The 19,986-nt window shown below is 35.9% G+C and overlaps 1 protein-coding gene across 4 annotated transcripts; it reads left to right on the top strand.

Annotated features, from left to right (window-relative positions):
* Nucleotides 1-1,033: 1,033 nt before the first annotated feature.
* On the top strand, nt 1,034-17,485 carry LOC114660890 (bifunctional apoptosis regulator-like). 4 transcript variants are annotated; one of them, XM_028813870.2, is made up of 8 exons: nt 1,039-1,127; nt 2,555-2,943; nt 8,415-8,634; nt 9,117-9,283; nt 10,082-10,214; nt 13,420-13,593; nt 14,603-14,802; nt 15,828-17,485. In XM_028813870.2, exons 2-8 carry the CDS (start codon nt 2,633-2,635, stop codon nt 16,018-16,020), a joined length of 1,398 nt encoding a protein of 465 aa, XP_028669703.1. In that variant the 5' UTR covers nt 1,039-1,127; nt 2,555-2,632; the 3' UTR covers nt 16,021-17,485. The 4 variants fall into 4 exon arrangements, with proteins under 4 accessions (XP_051789578.1, XP_028669703.1, XP_051789577.1 ...); XM_051933617.1 differs by having other exon boundaries at nt 1,042-1,127; nt 10,085-10,214; XM_028813869.2 differs by having other exon boundaries at nt 1,115-1,261.
* The last annotated feature ends 2,501 nt before the right edge of the window (nt 17,486-19,986 follow it).

The following is a 19,986-nucleotide window of genomic DNA, read 5'->3' as shown; positions in this document are numbered from 1 at the left end:
TATCCTGTAACCCAAGTGGGCAGAACAACAGGTTTCATCCAATTCATATAATGACTAATTAAGGCTAATTGGGGGGAGTTGACCATTACAACACTGACGGAATGGCTGTTAAATATGTAGGTTTGCAGTCATATGTGAATAATAAATTATAAATCAGTCATTTCAAGCACTGATAGCCATTAGCAACTCTACTAATGTCTAGGCTGTATTTTAGTGTAAAGGTATTTTGATTAAAAAAAAAACAACAAATCATCAATTTCTTTCAAAAGCATGACAATTTCTCTGTTTATTCAAACGTTTCACGGATACTGTAAATATATATAGTATTAATAAATCAATTTTTAATTCAACACTGATTTAAAGCAATAATAGTTTGGTTGCTTTGCATATCTCACATATTCCGGGTGCATATGTCTCTTGACATTATGCTAGTTCTTCAGTTATTTGTGTATCAATTATACTAATTAAGGTTAAAATGGAAACTTCAAGGCTGTAGGTTATTTTGAGCGTGTGATCCGTGGCTTTTAAACTCTTTGAAAAAATCTGAATTCTCTTTAAACTGTCTTTAGATGCTTTATTTTTAATAGTTATTTTGTTTTGTAAATTGTCTCATGCCCCTATGTAATCTATACTTTTTTTTATTGTGCTTTGTATAGTCATTAACTGCGTGCACTTTACCAAGATATTTTACTTTACTATTGTTACCGTGGTGTTTTGCATCGAAAAATGTGTTTTGTTGCCTAATACCTTAATGAGTGCATAACTGATTGATGTTTATTAAAATTGTATCCATATCTTTTTCAAACTCGTTTCAAAACCTGGAGAATATCACGGGTGCACTATTAAAATACTGTAAAGCCCTTATCCTAAAAAAATAAGTGTCAACGGCTGAAACTACATTTCCCATCTTGCTAAGTACACATGTCTCCTGCATTGCGCAGTTCGTAGGTTTTGATTGGCTGATGCAGAGGCGATTTGTCGAACCATAGATAACAACCGCAAGCGTCATTATATTCCCCGCATCAGGTTAACAGTCAGTTTAATGACTTTATAGTCCTCCAACAAAAGTGACGACGTATTTTCTACCCAATCAGGAGTCTGCAGGGTGGGCATTCTTTTTAGCGAAGGTAGCGTACAAGGAAATAATACTTTACAACCATGTTAAAGGCCTAATTGAGTAACGAATAAGGATTTGACAACTTCTAATGTAAAAGCCTTTTTAAGATAACGTTATACTGTACAGCATAAAAAAGGATTCAAAGTAAGTACGGAGTCTCGATAATAACTACTAGCATCTACTATTACTCGAGTTAGCCACAGTCCAGCTGTGCATCAAGTCTCGGGCCGTCCAAATGTTTTTATATGTCCTTAATTATACACTTTTTTGCTTGTTTTATTAATAGAGCACACTGTTTTAAAGTTTTAGTTGGATCTTATAAATAATTTTTAAAGAAAAACCTGGCTGCTGTTTAATACAATGCTTTTGTTTAAACTATTTACGGTATGTTTTAATGCGAGGTATAAATATCTGAGAAAGGAACTTCGAATCTCCAACGTAATTTAAGATTAACCTGTTTGCCGATTTGTTCCTGTCCGTTCAGAATCGAAAAGACAAAGATATGACGAAAATGAAATGCATATAACATGTGTACCCTAGTCCTGTTCACAAGAGGCTTATTATATCATCCTATTTGTTGATATTATTTGATTTAACAATTTAATCTCTGTATTGTTAAACCATTAAATACTCTTGTGTGGGCGGTAGGTACAAGAGGTTAACTATCCAGCGCCCATTTATTTTTCTGTCTGAACCAGCTTTTTTAAAAAATGGTACATCTGCAATATCTATACTCTCTTTATCACATGATATTAGGTTAATTTGGCCATCGCCTTATCTTAGGCGACTTGCAACATCTGAGATACGGTGGGATATATTTTATTCCCCCAACCATTGGAACACAGGCAGGTGAAGTGATTAGCTCATGGTTACACGTTGTCAGTAGCAGGATTTGAATCCACAACTTAAGTCCAAAGCCTTAACCACTATGCCACATTGCCTGCTATTAATTTATTTTGTGTTTGTTTATATATAGCAAAGCTTTATGCTTTTACAAAAGAAATGAGTTCAGTAGTTCTTCATAGTGTCCGTGCTAATCAATCTGATATAACTCCAACCTATATTGCACTTGTATGCTTTCAATTCAGGAATACACAAAGATGGATCAATAAAGGAACTGAATAAATGAAAGTACAACTGAATAAAAAAAGTGGCCTTTAACACTTTAATGGCTGATGACTTTATAATCGCACAGCTCTTGAATGGTCTTTAAGGCCCACTGATGTGAAGCATATCTGTTTCATTTTTGTGTTTACTTTTAACAGAATTAAAATGTTAGAACTGCAAATGAGGAGGATGGCTAATGTGTCTCTCTTACATTGTTTGCCTGAGTCTTATTTTTTAAATACTGCATTTTACTGTTTTTGGAACAGCAAGAACATGGTGTTTTTCTATTTACCATACAATTTCCTAATTTATATTTCACTTTCCTTTTAGGCGAATCCTACATTTCAAAGATGGTACCATTTCACAAGACATGTTATTATTCTGATTAAGTTGTTCAAAGGCATTCAAATGAAGGGTAATGATAATTTTGAAGGACCTGAATTACAATTTGAAGGTAAAACTGATTGCTTCCAAAAACCTCCTGGGAGCCCCAATAAACAAACTGACAGCAGTCATAAACTATACAACAACTTGATTTCTGAACTTGAATTCTCCTGCCACTGCTGTTATGACATTCTAATTAATCCAACAACTTTGAACTGTGGACATAGTTTCTGTAGGCACTGCCTTGCCTTGTGGTGGGATTCCTCCAAGAAGACCGAATGTCCAGAATGCAGAGAAAAATGGGAAGGTTTTCCCAAAGTCAACATTTTGCTGAGGTAAGATAAACACTATGTCATACAAGCACATAAACCTGTTTTTCAATTAACCCTCTTGATTTAGTTCATGGTCTTGGAACTACAATTATTCGTACCAGCTTAAGGCACCAGACAGTGCCCAACCCTGGCGACAGGGGCTATGGAATTGAAAGGCAGCACCATTAACCACTATATCACCCATGCTTTTTAATGCTTTGAAAATTAAAATGAAATTGTGGAGGCTTTGAATAAAAATGTGAGTAAAATTTTAGACATTAAAGGAGAATCTTAAGCACCATGAAAAAAATAAAATGTATTTGTTTTTTTCTGTATATCCTGCATTTTTTTTCTTCCCAAACTTCAATAAAAACTTGGTTAAAAAAGAGAGTTTGTGCCAGTAGCCAAGAAGTGTAGACTATGTAAAGTAATGAAAAAGTTGCTCTGTTTTAAATCTTTTGAGTTTATATTTAACAGAAGCAGTATATGCACAATGATAGAAAACACTTACAGTTAGGTCCATAAATATTTGGACAGAGACAACTTTTTTCTAATTTTGGTTCTGTACATTACCACAATGAATTTTAAATGAAACAACTCAGATGCAGTTGAAGTGCAGACTTTCAGATTTAATTCAGTGGGATGAACAAAACGATTGCATAAAAATGTGAGGCAACTAAAGCATTTTTTTTAACACAATCCCTTCATTTCAGGGGCTCAAAAGTAATTAGACAAATTAAATAACTGGAAATAAAATGGTCATTTCTAATACTTGGTTGAAAACCCTTTGCTGGCAATGACAGCCTGAAGTCTTGAACTCATGGACATCACCAGATGCTGGGTTTCGTCCTTTTAAATGTTCTGCCAGGCCTTTACTGCAGCGGCTTTCAGTTGCTGTTTGTTTGTGGGCCTTTCTGTCTGAAGTTTAGTCTTCAACAAGTGAAATGCATGCTCAATTGGGTTAAGATCAGGTGACTGACTTGGCCATTCAAGAATTTTCCACTTCTTTGCTTTAATAAACTCCTGGGTTGCTTTGGCTGTATGTTTTGCGTCATTGTCCATCTGTATTGTGAAACTCCGCCTAATCAATTTGACTGCATTTAGCTGGATTTGAGCAGACAGTATGTCTCTGAACACCTCAGAATTCATTCAGCTGCTTCTGTCCTGTGTCACATCATCAATAAACACTAGTGTCCCAGTGCCACTGGCAGCCATGCACGCCCAAGCCATCACACTGCCTCCACAGTGTTTTACAGATGATGTGGTATGCTTTGGATAATGAGCTGTTCCACGCCTTCTCCATACTTTTTTCTTGCCATCATTCTGGTAGAGGTTGATCTTGGTTTCTTCTGTCCAAAGAATGTTTTTCCAGAACTGTGCTGGCTTTTTTAGATGTTCTTTAGCAAAGTCCAATCTAGCCTTTCTATTCTTGAGGATTATGAGTGGCTTGCACCTTGCAGTGCACCCTCTGTATTTACTTTCATGCAGTCTTCTCTTTATGGTAGACTTGGATATCGATACGCCTACCCCCTGGAGAGTGTTGTTCACTTGGTTGGCTGTTGTGAAGGGGTTTCTCTATACTATGGAAATGATTCTGCGATCATCCACCACTGTTTTCTTCCGTGGACGTCCAGGGTCTTTTTGTGTTTCTGAGTTCACCAGTGCTTGCTTTCTTTCTCAGGATGTACCAAACTGTAGATTTTGCCACTCGTAATATTGCAGCAATTTCTTGGATGGGTTTTTTCTGTTTTCGCAGCTTAAGGATGGCTTCTTTCACCTGCATGGAGAACTCCTTTGACCGCATGTTGTCTGTTCACAGCAAAATCTTCCACATGCAAACACCACACCTCAAATCAACTCCAGGCCTTTTATCTGCTTAATTGATAATGACATAACGACAGACTTGCCACACCTGCCCATGAAATAGCCTTTGAGTCAATTGTCCAATTACTTTTGAGCCCCTGAAATGAAGGGATTGTGTTAAAAAATGCTTTAGTTGCCTCACATTTTTATGCAATCGTTTTGTTCACCCCACTGAATTAAAGCTGAAAGTCTGCACTTCAACTGCATCTAAGTTGTTTCATTTAAATTTCATTGTGGTAATGTACAGAACCAAAATTAGAAAAAAGTTGTCTCTGTCCAAATATTTATGGACCTAACTAAGTTGCCAGCAGTTTGTGAGATATTTTTTTTCAGGAATATGACAAATACTGATAATTAAAATTGAGTTCCATCATGACTAAAAATGGTAGCAGAGAATGTAATCCTTCAGCAAAACTCTCATCACTGTAAATAAGATTGTGCTAATACCTGATTATTTTAAACATTGCAGCATTTTTTTGCTTATTATTTTTTTAAACCTTTCAAAATGTATACTTGGGGTCATTTCATGTGGTTGTTGAAAGAAAATAATTACAATTTTTTTCATCCTGTTTGTAAAATATCAAAATAAGAAAATTGCTCACAATAGGCATTCAGTGTGCAGTGTGTATACAGTATATGTTTGTTTAATGCATCATTTATAATAAATCTAAAACATTCTCAAATCCCTTAATCTAATTTAGGCTTGCCATAGTTAGAACCAATGCTGGACTAGGGCCCAATCCATAGCAAGACCCAACCATATACAAATCCATGTTCAATCTAAATTAATTTCTGATTAACCTGAGGATGCTTTCTTCAAGATGAGGAAGGAAAAACCCACACACACAAAGGAAATAATGTTAAAATTTCATAGAAACAGTGACTAAGAATGGGATTTGAACGTAATCTTAATTTGTTTTTTGTTTGAGCAAACAGTACTAACCACTCTGCCAGGCTATTACGTTTTAGCAGGTGTGAAATAAACAGCCTTGACTCATGAAAAAAGGTTTGGGGCAGTCACCCATATACTTAATGCCTGCCTGCAAAAGGCAGATATGGAGCAGTGTTGTGTACAGAATTGAGTTCAAGACAGAACTGAATACAATTGGGGATTGATCATCTTTTAAACAGGTCGGCAATGGTGACGTCATCGGGACCCGGAACTGTAAGTGACATCCTTGGGGGGGCCCAGAATCAGAAGTGATGTCTTTGGAATTTGGCAGAATTTCCCGTGTTTGGTCTACAGAGATAAGAGAGAGGTTTACCACACCCTGCCACCCCCTGACCTCGCATGGAATTGCCTTCTTTTGGTCCTTCTAGCTGCCTCCCGTGTGCACCTCCTGAAGGTGTTCCTTCCATGTGCTGGAATAGATAATGACATCATCCAGGTAGGCAGCACTATATGAGTTATGGGGATGGAGCACTTTATCCACCAGACGCTGGAAAGTCAAGGGTACCCCATGTAACTCAAATGGTAGGACACAATACTGCCAGTGTCCACTAGGGGTGCTAAATGCAATTTTCTCTTTTGCGGAATCCGTTAAGGGAACCTGCCAGTACCCCTTTGTCATATCCAGGGTGGTCAAGAATTTGACTTGTCCTAGCTGCTCGAGGAGGTCTTCCACTCACGACATTGGATATATGTCGAATTGGGAGACCTGGTTAAGCCGATGGAAGTCATTGCAAAACCTCCAACTCCCATCAGGCTTTCTGACCAATACGATAGGACTGGACCAGGGACTATGACTCTCCTCTATCACACCTAGTTCCAGCATTCATTTGATCTCCAGCTCCACTCCTGCTCTTTTTGCCTCGGGAAGCCGAAACGGGCGTTCTCAGACTATCGCTGTGGGTTCCGTCACTATGTAATGCGCAGTCAGGGAGGTCCGTCCAGGTTTTTCACTCACTACCTCGGGAATAGCTGAGATAACTGATTCCAGCTCTCGCTGCTGATAGGCAGTCAAATTAGGTCCGAAGTTAAAGTCTAATTTACGAGTGAAGAATGAACGGGTCTGTTTGGCGAAGGGATCAGGATCCCTATCCTTCCACTGTTTCAGCAGATTCACATGATATATCCGCTCGCTCAGTCGACGATTTGGTTGTTTTACTAAATAATGGACGAGCCCCTTCCTCTCCTTAACCTCTTAAGGGCCTTGCCAATGAGCCAGTAATTTAGAATGTGAGGTAGGATCAAACTCCCAGTAAACTGTTCTCCTTGCCTGCCAACCTGGGGCACCCCCACCGTTATCAAAGTAGTATCCCTTTGTGGGGTTTAGCGGAGCGGTTCTTTTTCCCGAGAGCCCATAATAAGCCCAACATGTGTTCCCTTTTGAGCTTGGCTGTAGTCCGTAGGCACCTGGGCCACGTGCCCAGGGATCTATGCGAGACCCAGGGACCTATGCGAGACCCTTACCCACACCAACTGACCCCAACCCGGCAACTCAGGAATGGTACACTCCCACCTGATCTCTTAAGGGTTGAAGGTTTTGATAGTGTGCCAAGGCTTATTTCTGGTTCGGCTCCTGATTCCTCAAGGAGGCCAACATCCTGCCAACTACGCCAATGTGAAATAAACAGCCTTGACACATGAAAAATGGTTTGGGGCAGCCACTCATATACTTAATTTCTGGCTGAAAAAGGCAAATATGGAGCAGAGTTGTGTACAGATTTGAGTCCAAGACAAAACTGAATACAATTTGAGATTGGTCAGCTTTTAAAGCAGGTCGGTAGAAGCGACGTCATCGGGAACCGGAAGTGACATCGTTGGAGTCTGGCAGAATTTCCCATGTCTGGTCTACAAAAATTAAAGAGAAAGGTGTACTGCACCTCGCCAACCCCTGGCCTGGCATGGAATTACCTTCTTTTGGTCATTCTAGCTGCCTCCAATACGAACATGTGTTACCCAGGTTTATATGTAAAACCACTAATTTCCTGTTGTAGTAGATTTATCTTATTATTTTCTTTGAAGTATCATGAACTTCTCTAATAAAATCTATTTATATATTTATAAAATATGGCTAAAAGAGAGTTTTCACAAATGACCACTAGCCATATTTACATAAAGTCTATAAAATGCTTTGCACTGTACCTAGGTTAATTTCAAGTTAAATAAAAAAATAAAAATATTTTTATTTGCACAATAAAATATTTTCAGACATACCCAGCATTCTTTTAACCCAGTTAATCACTCAGAATATTTTTCCTCAAACATTTTACTTTATAAAACAACTCAAGCAGCATTTTTACACCTTTTAGCAGCATTTTCACATTTCACTCTTTTTCAAATGTTTTCTCGTTCTCCCACTGCTGTGGTGTGTGCGAGAATGTGTTCACCTTGTGATGGACTGGTGCCTTGACCAGGGGTTGTCCCTGCCTTGCCCCCATGACCCTGCTCAGGATTAAGCGGGCTTAGAAGGTGGTATGGTATGGCATGCTGTTTTTCTTTGCATTTTTTTATAGGACAATTATAGGCTCAAAATAATTGAATTTTCGCAAACATTGTTGCTTATCTTTTTAGTGCCTCCTTACATCAATATAATTGATATTTTTGCTACTTAGCTGCCTCAATCTCCCTTTCAGTCCAGATTCACTGCCCTAATAATAACATCACAATAATAATTTTTGATTTTTAGAAATGCGGTAGAGAAGCTGTTTCCGAAGGTTGTATCACAAAGAAAGGCCGAGATTCAGCTTGATCATAAAATTTCACAAAGTCTTGAGGCCTTCCAGAAGTATGGGGATGAGCAGTTAGCAAGAGGTGTGAACTCTTTCGTTGGGCAACGGCGTCAAGGTGGCGCTGGAGGAGGAGGTGGATTTTTTTCGGGTGTCCTTACAGCACTCACTTGTGTTGCAGTAAGTATATCTAAAGTAAAAATGCTTCACAGTGTTTTGGATGTTCTTATGAAAAAGTGTCTTTAATTATGCTTGTTGAATTGCTGACAGGTGGCTTTCATTAAAAAGTAACATATTAATAATTTGTTTAAACTTAATGAAGTATGACAGTGAAGATTTCGGGTTTAACTAATACATTTTAGTAGTTTTTCTGTTACAATTTTATTTTCATGGTAGGCAGCATCTTAACACACAGAGATGCATACATTGAGAACGCAGGCAGTTTGATTTACGAATAAAGGTTTACTAAGTGAGGTAGTGATAAGCATTAATCCTATTGTTATTCGACAGAGCAGTCTGTTGACAGAAGGATTTCTGTTTCATTAATGATGATAGATGCTGTCCATCCAGAAACCTGCACAGACTGTGAAATTAATCAAAATCTAAAAAAAGTCTGCACTGTTTCAGATTTCACATTCAAGTTAATAATGATTCTATTTCAGGTAATACTACTTGTTTATCACTGGAGTAACAGAGAAGAACAAGATCTTTTAGTTCATAAGCCTATAGAAAAATGGACTGCAGAGGAGGTCCTATTTTGGTTGGAGCAATTGGGACCTTGGGCATCCCTTTACAAGGAGACATTTCTTGAGCACAAAGTTAATGGAAGGTATTGTGTTCATTTCTTACGATTCAATTTTGTTATGCATGTGTTTCTTTTTCCATAGTCTGTGTTATTGATTTGGGTTTGCATTGCTTTCGACCAGTAAAAAGACCTTGTAGGAGTCTTCTCTGACATTCCCCAAATTAAGTAGCTTGCCTGCATGCACAAAAAATTGATTACCTCCTGTAAAGGAAGTAAAATAATGTATGATGTATGAATGAGTCTTTAAGACTTTTAACTCTCTTTGCAAAATTCATATTCTAAGTACCCAATTGTTGACGCAAAGGGTGACATAACAAAAGTAAAAACAATTTGTTTTAGAAGGCTGAATGATACATAGAAGGTAAGGTCAATGGTGGTTCTTGCTTTAAACCCACTATAGCTCTGTCTTCCAATTTTTTAACCTGTTCCCTACTACAACATCAAGGGAAGGATGGATAATTTATATATTTGGCAGTGAGCTGCACAGTAATTGTCCCGTCTCATTTTAGGAATAGGTAAAGGTAGAATAGTAGTTAATTGCACTCTCATGGCACTGACATACTATAGCAACAAGATTATAATAAGGGAATTATACCTAAAATAAACTTATAGAGTTTGTCCCTACTTATATGTATATCATTCTACTGCTTTTCCTTGAAATAAGAATTTTGGTTGTCATATGAGATGTATGAAACTTATCTGTTATTCCACAGCCAAACTAAAACACAAATGAATGGTCAATCTCCAAGTAAATGTTTTCTTATACAAAAATTAACAAAAAAAGGATATTTCTTTTATGTTAATTCAGTGTTGTGTGTACAGCAGACTCCTTATGATGATGGAAGATAATGATCTTTTCATTGAAAATCCCACCCACAAGAAAGCTGTTTTGAGGGAGCTTGATCATGTTAAAAAACTTGGTGCCAAACCACCTCAGAACCTTTGGGAATATAAGGTATGGTTTCTTGTGTAATGTATTGAATAGCAACCACATCTGATTTGAACTGTGGCACTTCTGAATATATTTAATACAATTTAATTATTTGTTAGTAATTTGTGTTTTATTTTAATTAATGCTTGTTTTGTTTAATTTTGTTCTGATTCTTAAAGTAAAATTATCATTTTGGATCAGCTTTCGTGTGTATTAAATTGACATTGACAAAAAGTTGATATAGGAAAATCCTGGGAGAAGTGGTAGTGTTCTTGCTAATATAACTTTATTATCTTCTTAACTTTTAAAACCTAAAATATTCAAATAGTGTGTAAAATTGAAAAACAATAATTTGTTTTGGTTATCTTTTTTTTTAATACATATAGTACATTGTAAATTATCTCTACGTGACTTTTGTGATGTGTATATAATTTAGGCTTATAATAAAGTAAAATTGGCCCATACATTATTGTCTTCATCACTTCTTTTCTTGACTGTTCATTTCTGCTGTTTGCTTTGAGAGATACGAATACTACACTGAATATAGAATCTGTTTTAGCAAATTAGAGGTTTATGTAAAATAATGGAATGGTTCTCTTGTATTTTTACTGTATATTTTGATTTTTTTTTATATTTGTTTTTATTTGTTTATTTGCATGTGTTTTTTTTCTAGTTGCTTAGACTTGCAGACTTGTCCTAAAATAAAATGAAGCAAATAAAAAATGAAAACTTAAAGATAAGGAGCTGTTCACATTTCTTACGTTTTCTAAATACAGTAGTTACTTCTTTCAGTTCCTCTAGAAGTCCTAATGTTTTTTTATTACTTCCAGTGACTCATCTAGATCAAGCAAAACTTTTCTGTTTTGGCAGCACATTGTTTAGTTCTCAGCATTAAAAACTAGTTTGATTTTGATTACATAGCTGATCTATCTTTGCAAATAGTGGTCTTCAAAGAATCTTGTTTCTAAGCATGTAAAAGCAAAGCTTTCTTATGGTCGGAAGTTTTGATTGTTTGGCAGTCTTCTTAATTGTTGCCGTGCATTTCTATCTTTGGGTTTTTTTGCAGTCTGTATTCTGAACTTTGCCTTGCATGCCTATGAGCCATTGTGTTTGTCTTCTGTTCAGTCTCTATATTCAGGATTACTTCTTGCTTGCCAATATGGTTCAGCATTTTCTTATTCTTTCTCATTCTATGTCACTTAATTGCCTTTTGTGATTTGTTTAACACTCGGCAGATGTTGTTACTGTTCTTTTTCAAGTGGTTATCACTTGGTTTTGCAATCAGTTTGCCATAAACACATGACCACAGGTCACTTTGCTGTCCTATAATACGTAACTAGATTATGAATCCAAAGCATGTATGTACTGTACCCTGGGGGAATGCTTTTTTTACAACAAACTTTTTTGGCCCCAGTCAAGTGGCTACCAGATTGCTGAGACCTAAAATTTAATTTTTTTAATTGATGTATTTCTTTGGATCTTGGCTATGTGCTTCAGCATCTTGTCTGCTTTCTATTTCTCATTCTTCATCACTTAATCGCATTCTGCGATGTGTCTGTGCACTTCTTTTCCTTTCTGCCATTATGGTGGTTATCACTTAGCTTCTTGATCACTAAACACATGTTACGGCCACTAGGGTACCCTTACCTAAACTTTTTTACTTCTTTCAGTTCATTGTCCTTCTTGGATTCTTTATCCCAAATTTGACGTGTAGCAGATGTTTTTCATCTTCTGCGATTTGCTGTGACAATCAGCATATATTGCTGCTCCTTTTTTTTTTTTTTTTTTTCTTTTCTTTCTTTCTTTCTTTCTTTCTGCCATGTCACTTGGTTTTGCGATCACTTTGCCATAATAAACACACGATCACAGGTCATTTTGCTGAAGTGGCTGCTGCCTAAATGTTTTTGAATTTCCAGAACCTATTGGGTCATACGCTTTTGATATAAGACCAAGATCAAGGTTCTAGCCCCATTAGTTTGCAAGTAATTGCATGACAGATGGACAGACCTCAACATTTTATATAATTATACATACTGTACCTACTGCACAACTTTTGCAGCCTTTTGATAGAGGACTGTTTTTGTTAGTCCACGATCCTATTTATAACTGGTTACTTTTTGTCTTGGTGTACTAGCACTAACAAACCTTTACATGCAGTTTAAGTATAAGTTTAATAACTGGGTATAGTGTAGCAAAAAATAACAGTTGCCATCACAGTAATGTTCTAAGCAGAATGGAAATCCATAAACTCTGAATGAGACATCAAGAAATTAAACTGTTTGAAGGGAAAAATGCCCATAAAGAAAAGACAAAAAGATTATATCACTTTTCAGTTAACGTAATGGAGAGAAAATCAGGAAGCAGTTTTATTGTTTACAGAGCAAATTCTACCTGTTAAATCATACCAGACCATCTGTAAGGGTTCAGCAGCCATCCCATCTCTCTTGAATCTGGGACACCCCAATTTCTCCTGTAACCTCTGATGCCATTGATGCACATGTTTATTCAGCTCTTCAAGAAATATCTTGAAGATGATCCTGACATAGGGACTTTCACTTTTCAGTACTTCAAGAATCTCTTTCTGGGGCATTTAACAGTGTAGAGTAGTGAAATTTCATTTAATTTGCAACTAATCACTGGTGAAAACAAAACCAAGCATAATTTTCATGTAAAAGCTTTTAATATTGTTATGGGCTCTTAAATTTTCTACATTTGCATTTCTGACTCATCTTATGAATACCTGATACAGCATTATTTTTAATTATTACACTAATCTGTGAAGGTATTTAAGTATGCTACAAATGATCCTTTATCAGTGGAAGATAATACATGTAACTGTTTTTTGTTTATGTAGTAAATTACATATATTTGTCATTCCGTAGAATAAAACAGTATTCAAACCTTAATCCAGTTAGCATAAGTCATATTTCTAATTAAACTAAGCATGCTAAACAATCAACCAGGCTTTGTTTTACGTTACATGTTTGGTTAATATAGCTAGAAATGGTAAGAATCATAAACATACTGGGAATAGTGAAATTATTTACTTTTGGTTGGAATCATGAGTTGGTAAAATATGCTGACATTGTCATCTACTGTTATTTTGCTGTATTATGCATTTTAGAAATTTAAAATGTTATGGTGAAGGGATGGAAGTAAAATTAGTCGTAAACTATTGAAGGACTAGAGAAGCCAAGAATGCTGCATGCATCATCTTTATTTGTTTCAGGCAGTAAATGCTGGAAAGTCGCTGTTCCTACTGTATGCCTTGAAGAGTACACCACGCCTCACGATGCTGTATCTTTACCTGTTTGATTACACCGAAAGTTTCCTCCCTTTCATGCATACAAGTTGTCCTGGGAATGCAGAAGAATTTGAAGATGGTTTTTTGAAAAAACACTTGGTAAGGCAGGAAGAAGGCTAGATTTGATTTTAAAAATGCATATCAAACGCAGCATAGTCTAAATGTTTCACATGGAGTAGAAATTCAGGACATGGTTTTTCTTCTGTTTTGAAACTTTCGTCTATTCAGAAACCTTTTAAGTTGTAGGTATAATGTAAAGGAGTTGTAGTCCACATTGTACTTGGAAGTAAATGAGAAGAAGGAAGAATCCTGGAGATTGTAGTGTCGGATCTTATATGATACACCATGTCAATATGAAACAGAATTGAACATCCCTGTTCCTAATGACCAGACAGCAGACCATTCTTTATAAATTTCCTTCCAACACATACTTAATTTTATAGAATGACTCCTTGTATTGTACTCCTTGGCATTGTACCCTTCCCAGCTTTCTATTTCTTTAGCAACATTATGTTTAGATGATTTAAGTAAACTGCAACCACATTTTTTCATAAAATACTCCATTGGATCACTTTTCTAACCTGATCCTAAGTGTTCCTTTTATTTATTTTTCAATCTACTGTGTTTTATTTATATATATATATATATAATATATATATATATATAATAGGACCATTACAACCTGAGGCATTTAATTTAAAGCACTCTTTCATTTTTATATTCAGCAATATTAAATAAATAATCAAAGTTTTCTTGAGATTTATATTAAAGAAAACTAACACAGTTGTCTTCTGAGCTACAGCAATAAAGTATTTTAGAAGTCATTTAGCGCCCTCCTCCCATAATAAATGAAATAAGTTACTAAGAGACACTTTTTTAAAATATTAGTCCTTGAACTTAGATTGCTGGCATCTGCACAATTCCACTTATTTGCCAAGACATACCTTTTGCCTATGTTCACAATACTGGATAAAAAAATAAAACGTATACAGTATATAATAAGTAAAGCATTTTTCCAAACTTAAACCTTAAATTGCAAAATAGAAATGTTCTGGAAACTTATTTCTGTAGCTGTATTTTTACTGTTATTGTTTTCTTTGGTTTATAGCTGAGAGATCCAGGTTGGAATCAATGGGCACAGTTTTTAGTGAAATATACTTTTCTGCCATACCAGCTAATTGCAGCGTTTGCTTGGAATTGGTTAACGGTTCATTACTGGACTTCTCGATTCATCATCGTGAATGCAATGCTTCTGTCATTATTAGAAGCTTTTGCATTTTGGAGGCTTTGGTCAAGAGGAGAACTCAGGTAAAACTGTTTAAATTATTTTATTTGCAAAAGACACTGTCCCACAGCAGACATATTAATCAGTGCATCTCTTTGCATGCCATAAAACACTCTGTATTGGCTGTATCTAGTAATCCTTTGGTACAGCAGGTATATACTTGTTTCTTATGAAACAATATGTACAATAAAGCTATTGAGTAGTGTGATAATCTCTGGCACCCAGACAACCATTAGTTGAATGGAGTGGGTTTGAAAATGTTATGTTACCTTTTAATGGTCTGCCCCTCTGATACTTAACTGGGTAAAGAGGTTAAAACATGGATGGATGGATCATGTCTTGAGCACCAAATCGTATAATTTTGCAAGTTGAATCCTGCTTCATGTAAAATTGCTTGTTTGTTTAATTTTTTTAACTAGTCAATGTTTAAAGAAAATTGAGAGCGTGTGTTGCCTTGCTTATAAAGTAAATTTTGTTTCTTTATTGTGACTGAAGATTTTTAAATAATAAAGATTTATCATTATTTCCTCATGCAGTCATTTTTGTTTTTAGCTGTTTGGTTGTTGAAAACTAAAAAAAAGTTATTTTTGGGGACCTTTTTTCCTTAGGGGTGTAGTTTACAGCTTAGTAGATGTTTGTGTGATTCTTGTATGTTTGAGTAGAGCTTGCAGACCCCCAAATCCCCATCTTTAAAATCAGAGTCAAAACTGGAATACCTGGGGGAAAAATCTATGGAAGATATACGTTTTAGGTTGAATACTGATCCAGAATTTGCCCTGTGTATGTGTGTGCAATCCAGGAAACTAGAATCTGGTCTTGAGTTGCTTCTTTTAGTCTGCTGATACAGAAGGGTTAGATGAACCCCCACTGTCCATAAATAGATGGTGCCAGTTTGGATAATTGACACGTGTTCTTATTTTTGAATATATCTATGTATTTTTAGCTTGTTACTTTTACATGTTGAAAAATGGAGTAAAGGTGTATATAAGTGTTGTTCCTGTCTATCTAGTGACATATGAAGTAAGTATCTATCTTTTATTTATTGCAGAACTCTTCATCAAAGGATGTTCAGCCATTTCTGGAAAGTGACTTCACAAGGCCTCTTGGTGGTAATTGTGTGGCCAATAACTCCACAATTTGTGTGCAATTGTTTGTTTTATTGGGCCTTATATTTTAACCCAATTATAAATATTGATCTTGTGGTAAAAGAAATTCGGAGTCTGGATACTCAAGTGCCGTAAAATGAACTAATACATATTTGAGTGGACTTTACATTTTGTTATTCATCTGACAACCTAGCCTTTTACTGTGATGTGACGGCTGCACAAGTTACTTGGATGATTGGGTATTTTCCTCATAAAAAGGTGAAGAATCTAGTAATAATGCCATGCATACAAGCTTAAACAGCAAACAAAGCCAATCATTACATGTAAAGCCAAAGGGTTGTATTAAAATCTAAAGCTTTACAATGCAGCAGGATGCTTGGAGATAACATGTTTGGGTAAGTGCAAGTTAGCTAACAACTGAAATGATATGCGTATGTCACATAATTTTAATAATGAAAATAATTTAGTACGACTAGACTATTGAATTTGTAAAAGCTGCTTATTTTTATAACATGAATAAATTAGTCAGTTCTACTTGTATTTACAGAGGGGTTAGATTTAAAAAAAAAAAAAAAAAAAAAAAAAAACGCTTTTAAAGGTGTTTCTTTCCTATAAAAGTCACCCTTCATTTAAAATAAATGTGTTATTGACATACTTGTCCATTACTTTCACTAAAATTATTTGGATTCATTTGTTAAATGATACTCGTCAATAATGATCAACATGTGTATCATTCTCCTACAATACCGTTTTACTTAAATATAATTGCCTTCTGTTTTGAGACGAGTTGTTGTTTTTTCCATGCTTGAGCTAGAAATAATGCTGCATTTTACAAGACGTAATTGTTTACATTTTTATATTTTCTTTGTTTTATCAAGCATTATAATAATAAAACATGGCAGCAGTCATTCAGTGATGGTGCTGCCTTTATTTAGAGCTCCCATATGTATGTCTGTAGGTCACCCTGGCAGTTTCTTTGAGGTACAGAATCTGCAAAGCTGCATTCAACTGTTAATTGTAGTGACTGAAGAATATGTTTGTTAATGTTTTGTAATACAAGGCAGCACTTTTGAATAAATTTAGTCTTCCAGGATTTTGTTTAACTACAGTATCATAAATGTAAGTACATGGTCACTGCAAAAAATAGTGTGTATGTTCTAAGAATATAAACCTATTCATTATTTCCACACCTTTTAGCTTGTTTCAGTAAACACAGGTAAAGTGTACTTTCTTATACATTATTATTGTTCAGCTTTTAAGGCTAAAATATTAAATGTTTCATTTGAGAGGCATAAACAGATTTTTTCTGTACTTAACTATCAATGTCTTTGGAGGTATTTTGTTCAATGCATCTTTTAGTTGAATTTTTTTAATCGTTTTGACATGTTCATTGCATTATTTTTTTGTCTTTGAACTTGATTATATTTGCACTTTGGAATAAATAGTACTGTGATATGTCTTGCATATTTTAAGTTGAATCATGTTAAAGATGAAAATAAAAATATTATTTTCAGTCACATTAAATGTCTCATTTCAAAATGTTTAAAATTTTTCTTATACATGTAGTAATTTGTATATATTAAATGCATTTTAATGCCTATTTTGTCATGTTTAATATTGGAATGAGATCATGAGTTGCTATTGACATAAACCTTGAATTTATTTGTTAGGGAGATGTTTAACAATATTTTAATGAAGAAGTTTTTCTTAGTATTTCGAATGTAATTAAAACATAGAAAATAGGAAATTGCATAAGCTATGGCAACATTTTGTTTTGTTGATCGCATTTTTTTTTTTTTTTTAAAGATATATTTTTAAAATAGTGGGAAACCTACAAAAAGAGCTGAAATATAATTTTTCAATGTGTGTACTTAGATATTAGTATTATTTGCAATTAAATACTGTATATATCCAACCACAGGAAACACAAGAATTAAAACACATGACCAGCCCCAATATGCACGAGATGTCAGATTGATCACTTCTTGTATACTGCATTACAGTATTTTATACAGCTATACAGCACACCTTTTATAGCTGCATGTTGCAATTTCGTAGCTCTGCCATTACTGTTAACAGTGTATTGTTCTCTTTGTCTGATCCATCCCAGAACAGTCGTTGAGTAGTTGTTCCTTTTAGTTTTTTTCATAAGATGCAGACAGACACTTACAGGACTTTTCAGGTTGTGTTTTCTTTTCATGGCACTAAAATAAAAGTAAACTTACAAACTTTTATTTGAAACAGTCATTAAGCCTGATGGTTTCATCCAACCCATCTACTGTGTTTTTTCAGTTATTGCTCCCCACCAATCATGGCCATTCTTCACATTAATGAGTATAATGATTTTAAAAGTATAAATGGGAGTGATCATTAAGTGAAGTAAATAAACATTTTAAAGTAAACTTTATAAGCTGTGACAAGACGGCATAGGTAGATTTTATTGGTCAAGCCATTTTCGAAACCACACATGAGGAGAGGTTTTAAAGGAGTAGAAGCCTGCGAGTTAACTTCAAAGACTAAAAGTATAAAAGCAGACATGAGGTAACCCGTGACAGTCCAGAAGCAGGCTTAATGGTAACTGGCTTGAGAGAGGGAGCACCAGTCAAGAGAGGTTGCGATACACAAGGACACTGAGGAAAGATACTGTAGGTATGCATTTGACAAAATTTATTAAATAGGTAATAGAATACATTTAAAAACTAAGTATGGAGAATGTTGTCACTTTGTATATAGTCTGGTAGCCTTATTGGATTGACTGGCATCCTGAGTCGAATGGAGAGCAGTTCCTAACCCATCCAGGAGACCATTATAGAGAGATGGCTGGGATAGATGCACATCCTGGTCAGGTTGCTTTCTGTTCCCTTTGTCAGTTGGGGAGAAGATATAATGGATGTACTACAGACAAAAGTTAATATCCCAGTTCGATAGGTGGTAGTGCTTCTCTGGCATGGCTCCAGTTTGGACACCAGCGGGGTTGCATGGTAGTTATAGTTTACGAAGGCAGCCCTGTCGGGATACCTGGGTGCTGCTGACAGAGGACCCTCCCTGTTTTATGGAGGTTCGGCTTCCTGGTTGCCACACTGTGGCCCTGCAAGTACTTTCAGGTCTAGCATAAAAAGAGCTACCTCACCTCAATGTGAAAGCTGAAGATGGGAGGAGGTAGACATGGAAGTAGTGGAGGAAGGACAAAGAGAAAGAATTGTTTATTGTGGGAGAGAAACTATAGGTATTATGAATAAATTGGTCTTTTGAACCCGGGACTGCTGTCTGTGCAGTTGTGTCTGAGGTTTGGAGCTCTGAAATGCATCCTAACCAACACAATACTTAAGCAGATCAGTTATATCATATCATTACATCAGCAGAAGTCTTCTTGGTAGCACAGCCACTGGTTCATCCCAAGTACGGACTTGAGTATTAAGCAAATGAAAATTGCAACACCAGAAAACTTCACTCTGAAATTTTTGTAGGCCAAGGGAAACAAATACAAACTAGGAACAACATATAATTTGTTCCTAATGTGAAAAAGAGGAGTATCCCAGTATTGTTAATCGCCTTCACACCTTTCATCTTCATCAAGGTGGTGCCTCAACCAGGTACAGTGGAACCTCGGTTTGCGAGTAACTTGGTTTACGAGTGTATTGCAAGACGAGCAAAAATATTTAATAAATTTTGACTTGATAAACGAGCGGGGTCTTGCAGTACGAGTAGTATGTATACTGTTTGTCTGCTGAGCGTCATGTGATCACAACTGAGCTGATGGTTCTCTCTCTCGCTGCGGGATTGTGGGCAATCGTCTCCTCCGTGTGAGTCGGCGTGCTTCACTCATAGTAAACATCTGTACGAGCGTATACTGTTTACTGCAGCATTAGCATTGTCACTGTGTGTGTGTGTGTATATATGTGTGTGTGTGTATATATATGTGTGTGTGTGCACGTGTGCGTGTGCATGCGTGTGTGCTGTAACGTGCGAGTCCCCGTCTTGCACACTAAAACACAAAGCTGAGTCTCAGTACTTCAGCAACACCAGCTTTATTCAGCTTGAAACAGACACAGCAGTCAGGCAGGGCCCTGTGCATTTATAATGTTCCTTGTTCCTTGTATC

Source organism: Erpetoichthys calabaricus, chromosome 11 (genome assembly GCF_900747795.2).
Source record: "Erpetoichthys calabaricus chromosome 11, fErpCal1.3, whole genome shotgun sequence".
NCBI classification, from domain to species: domain Eukaryota; kingdom Metazoa; phylum Chordata; class Cladistia; order Polypteriformes; family Polypteridae; genus Erpetoichthys; species Erpetoichthys calabaricus.
This window is presented reverse-complemented; position numbering and strand designations above follow the sequence as displayed.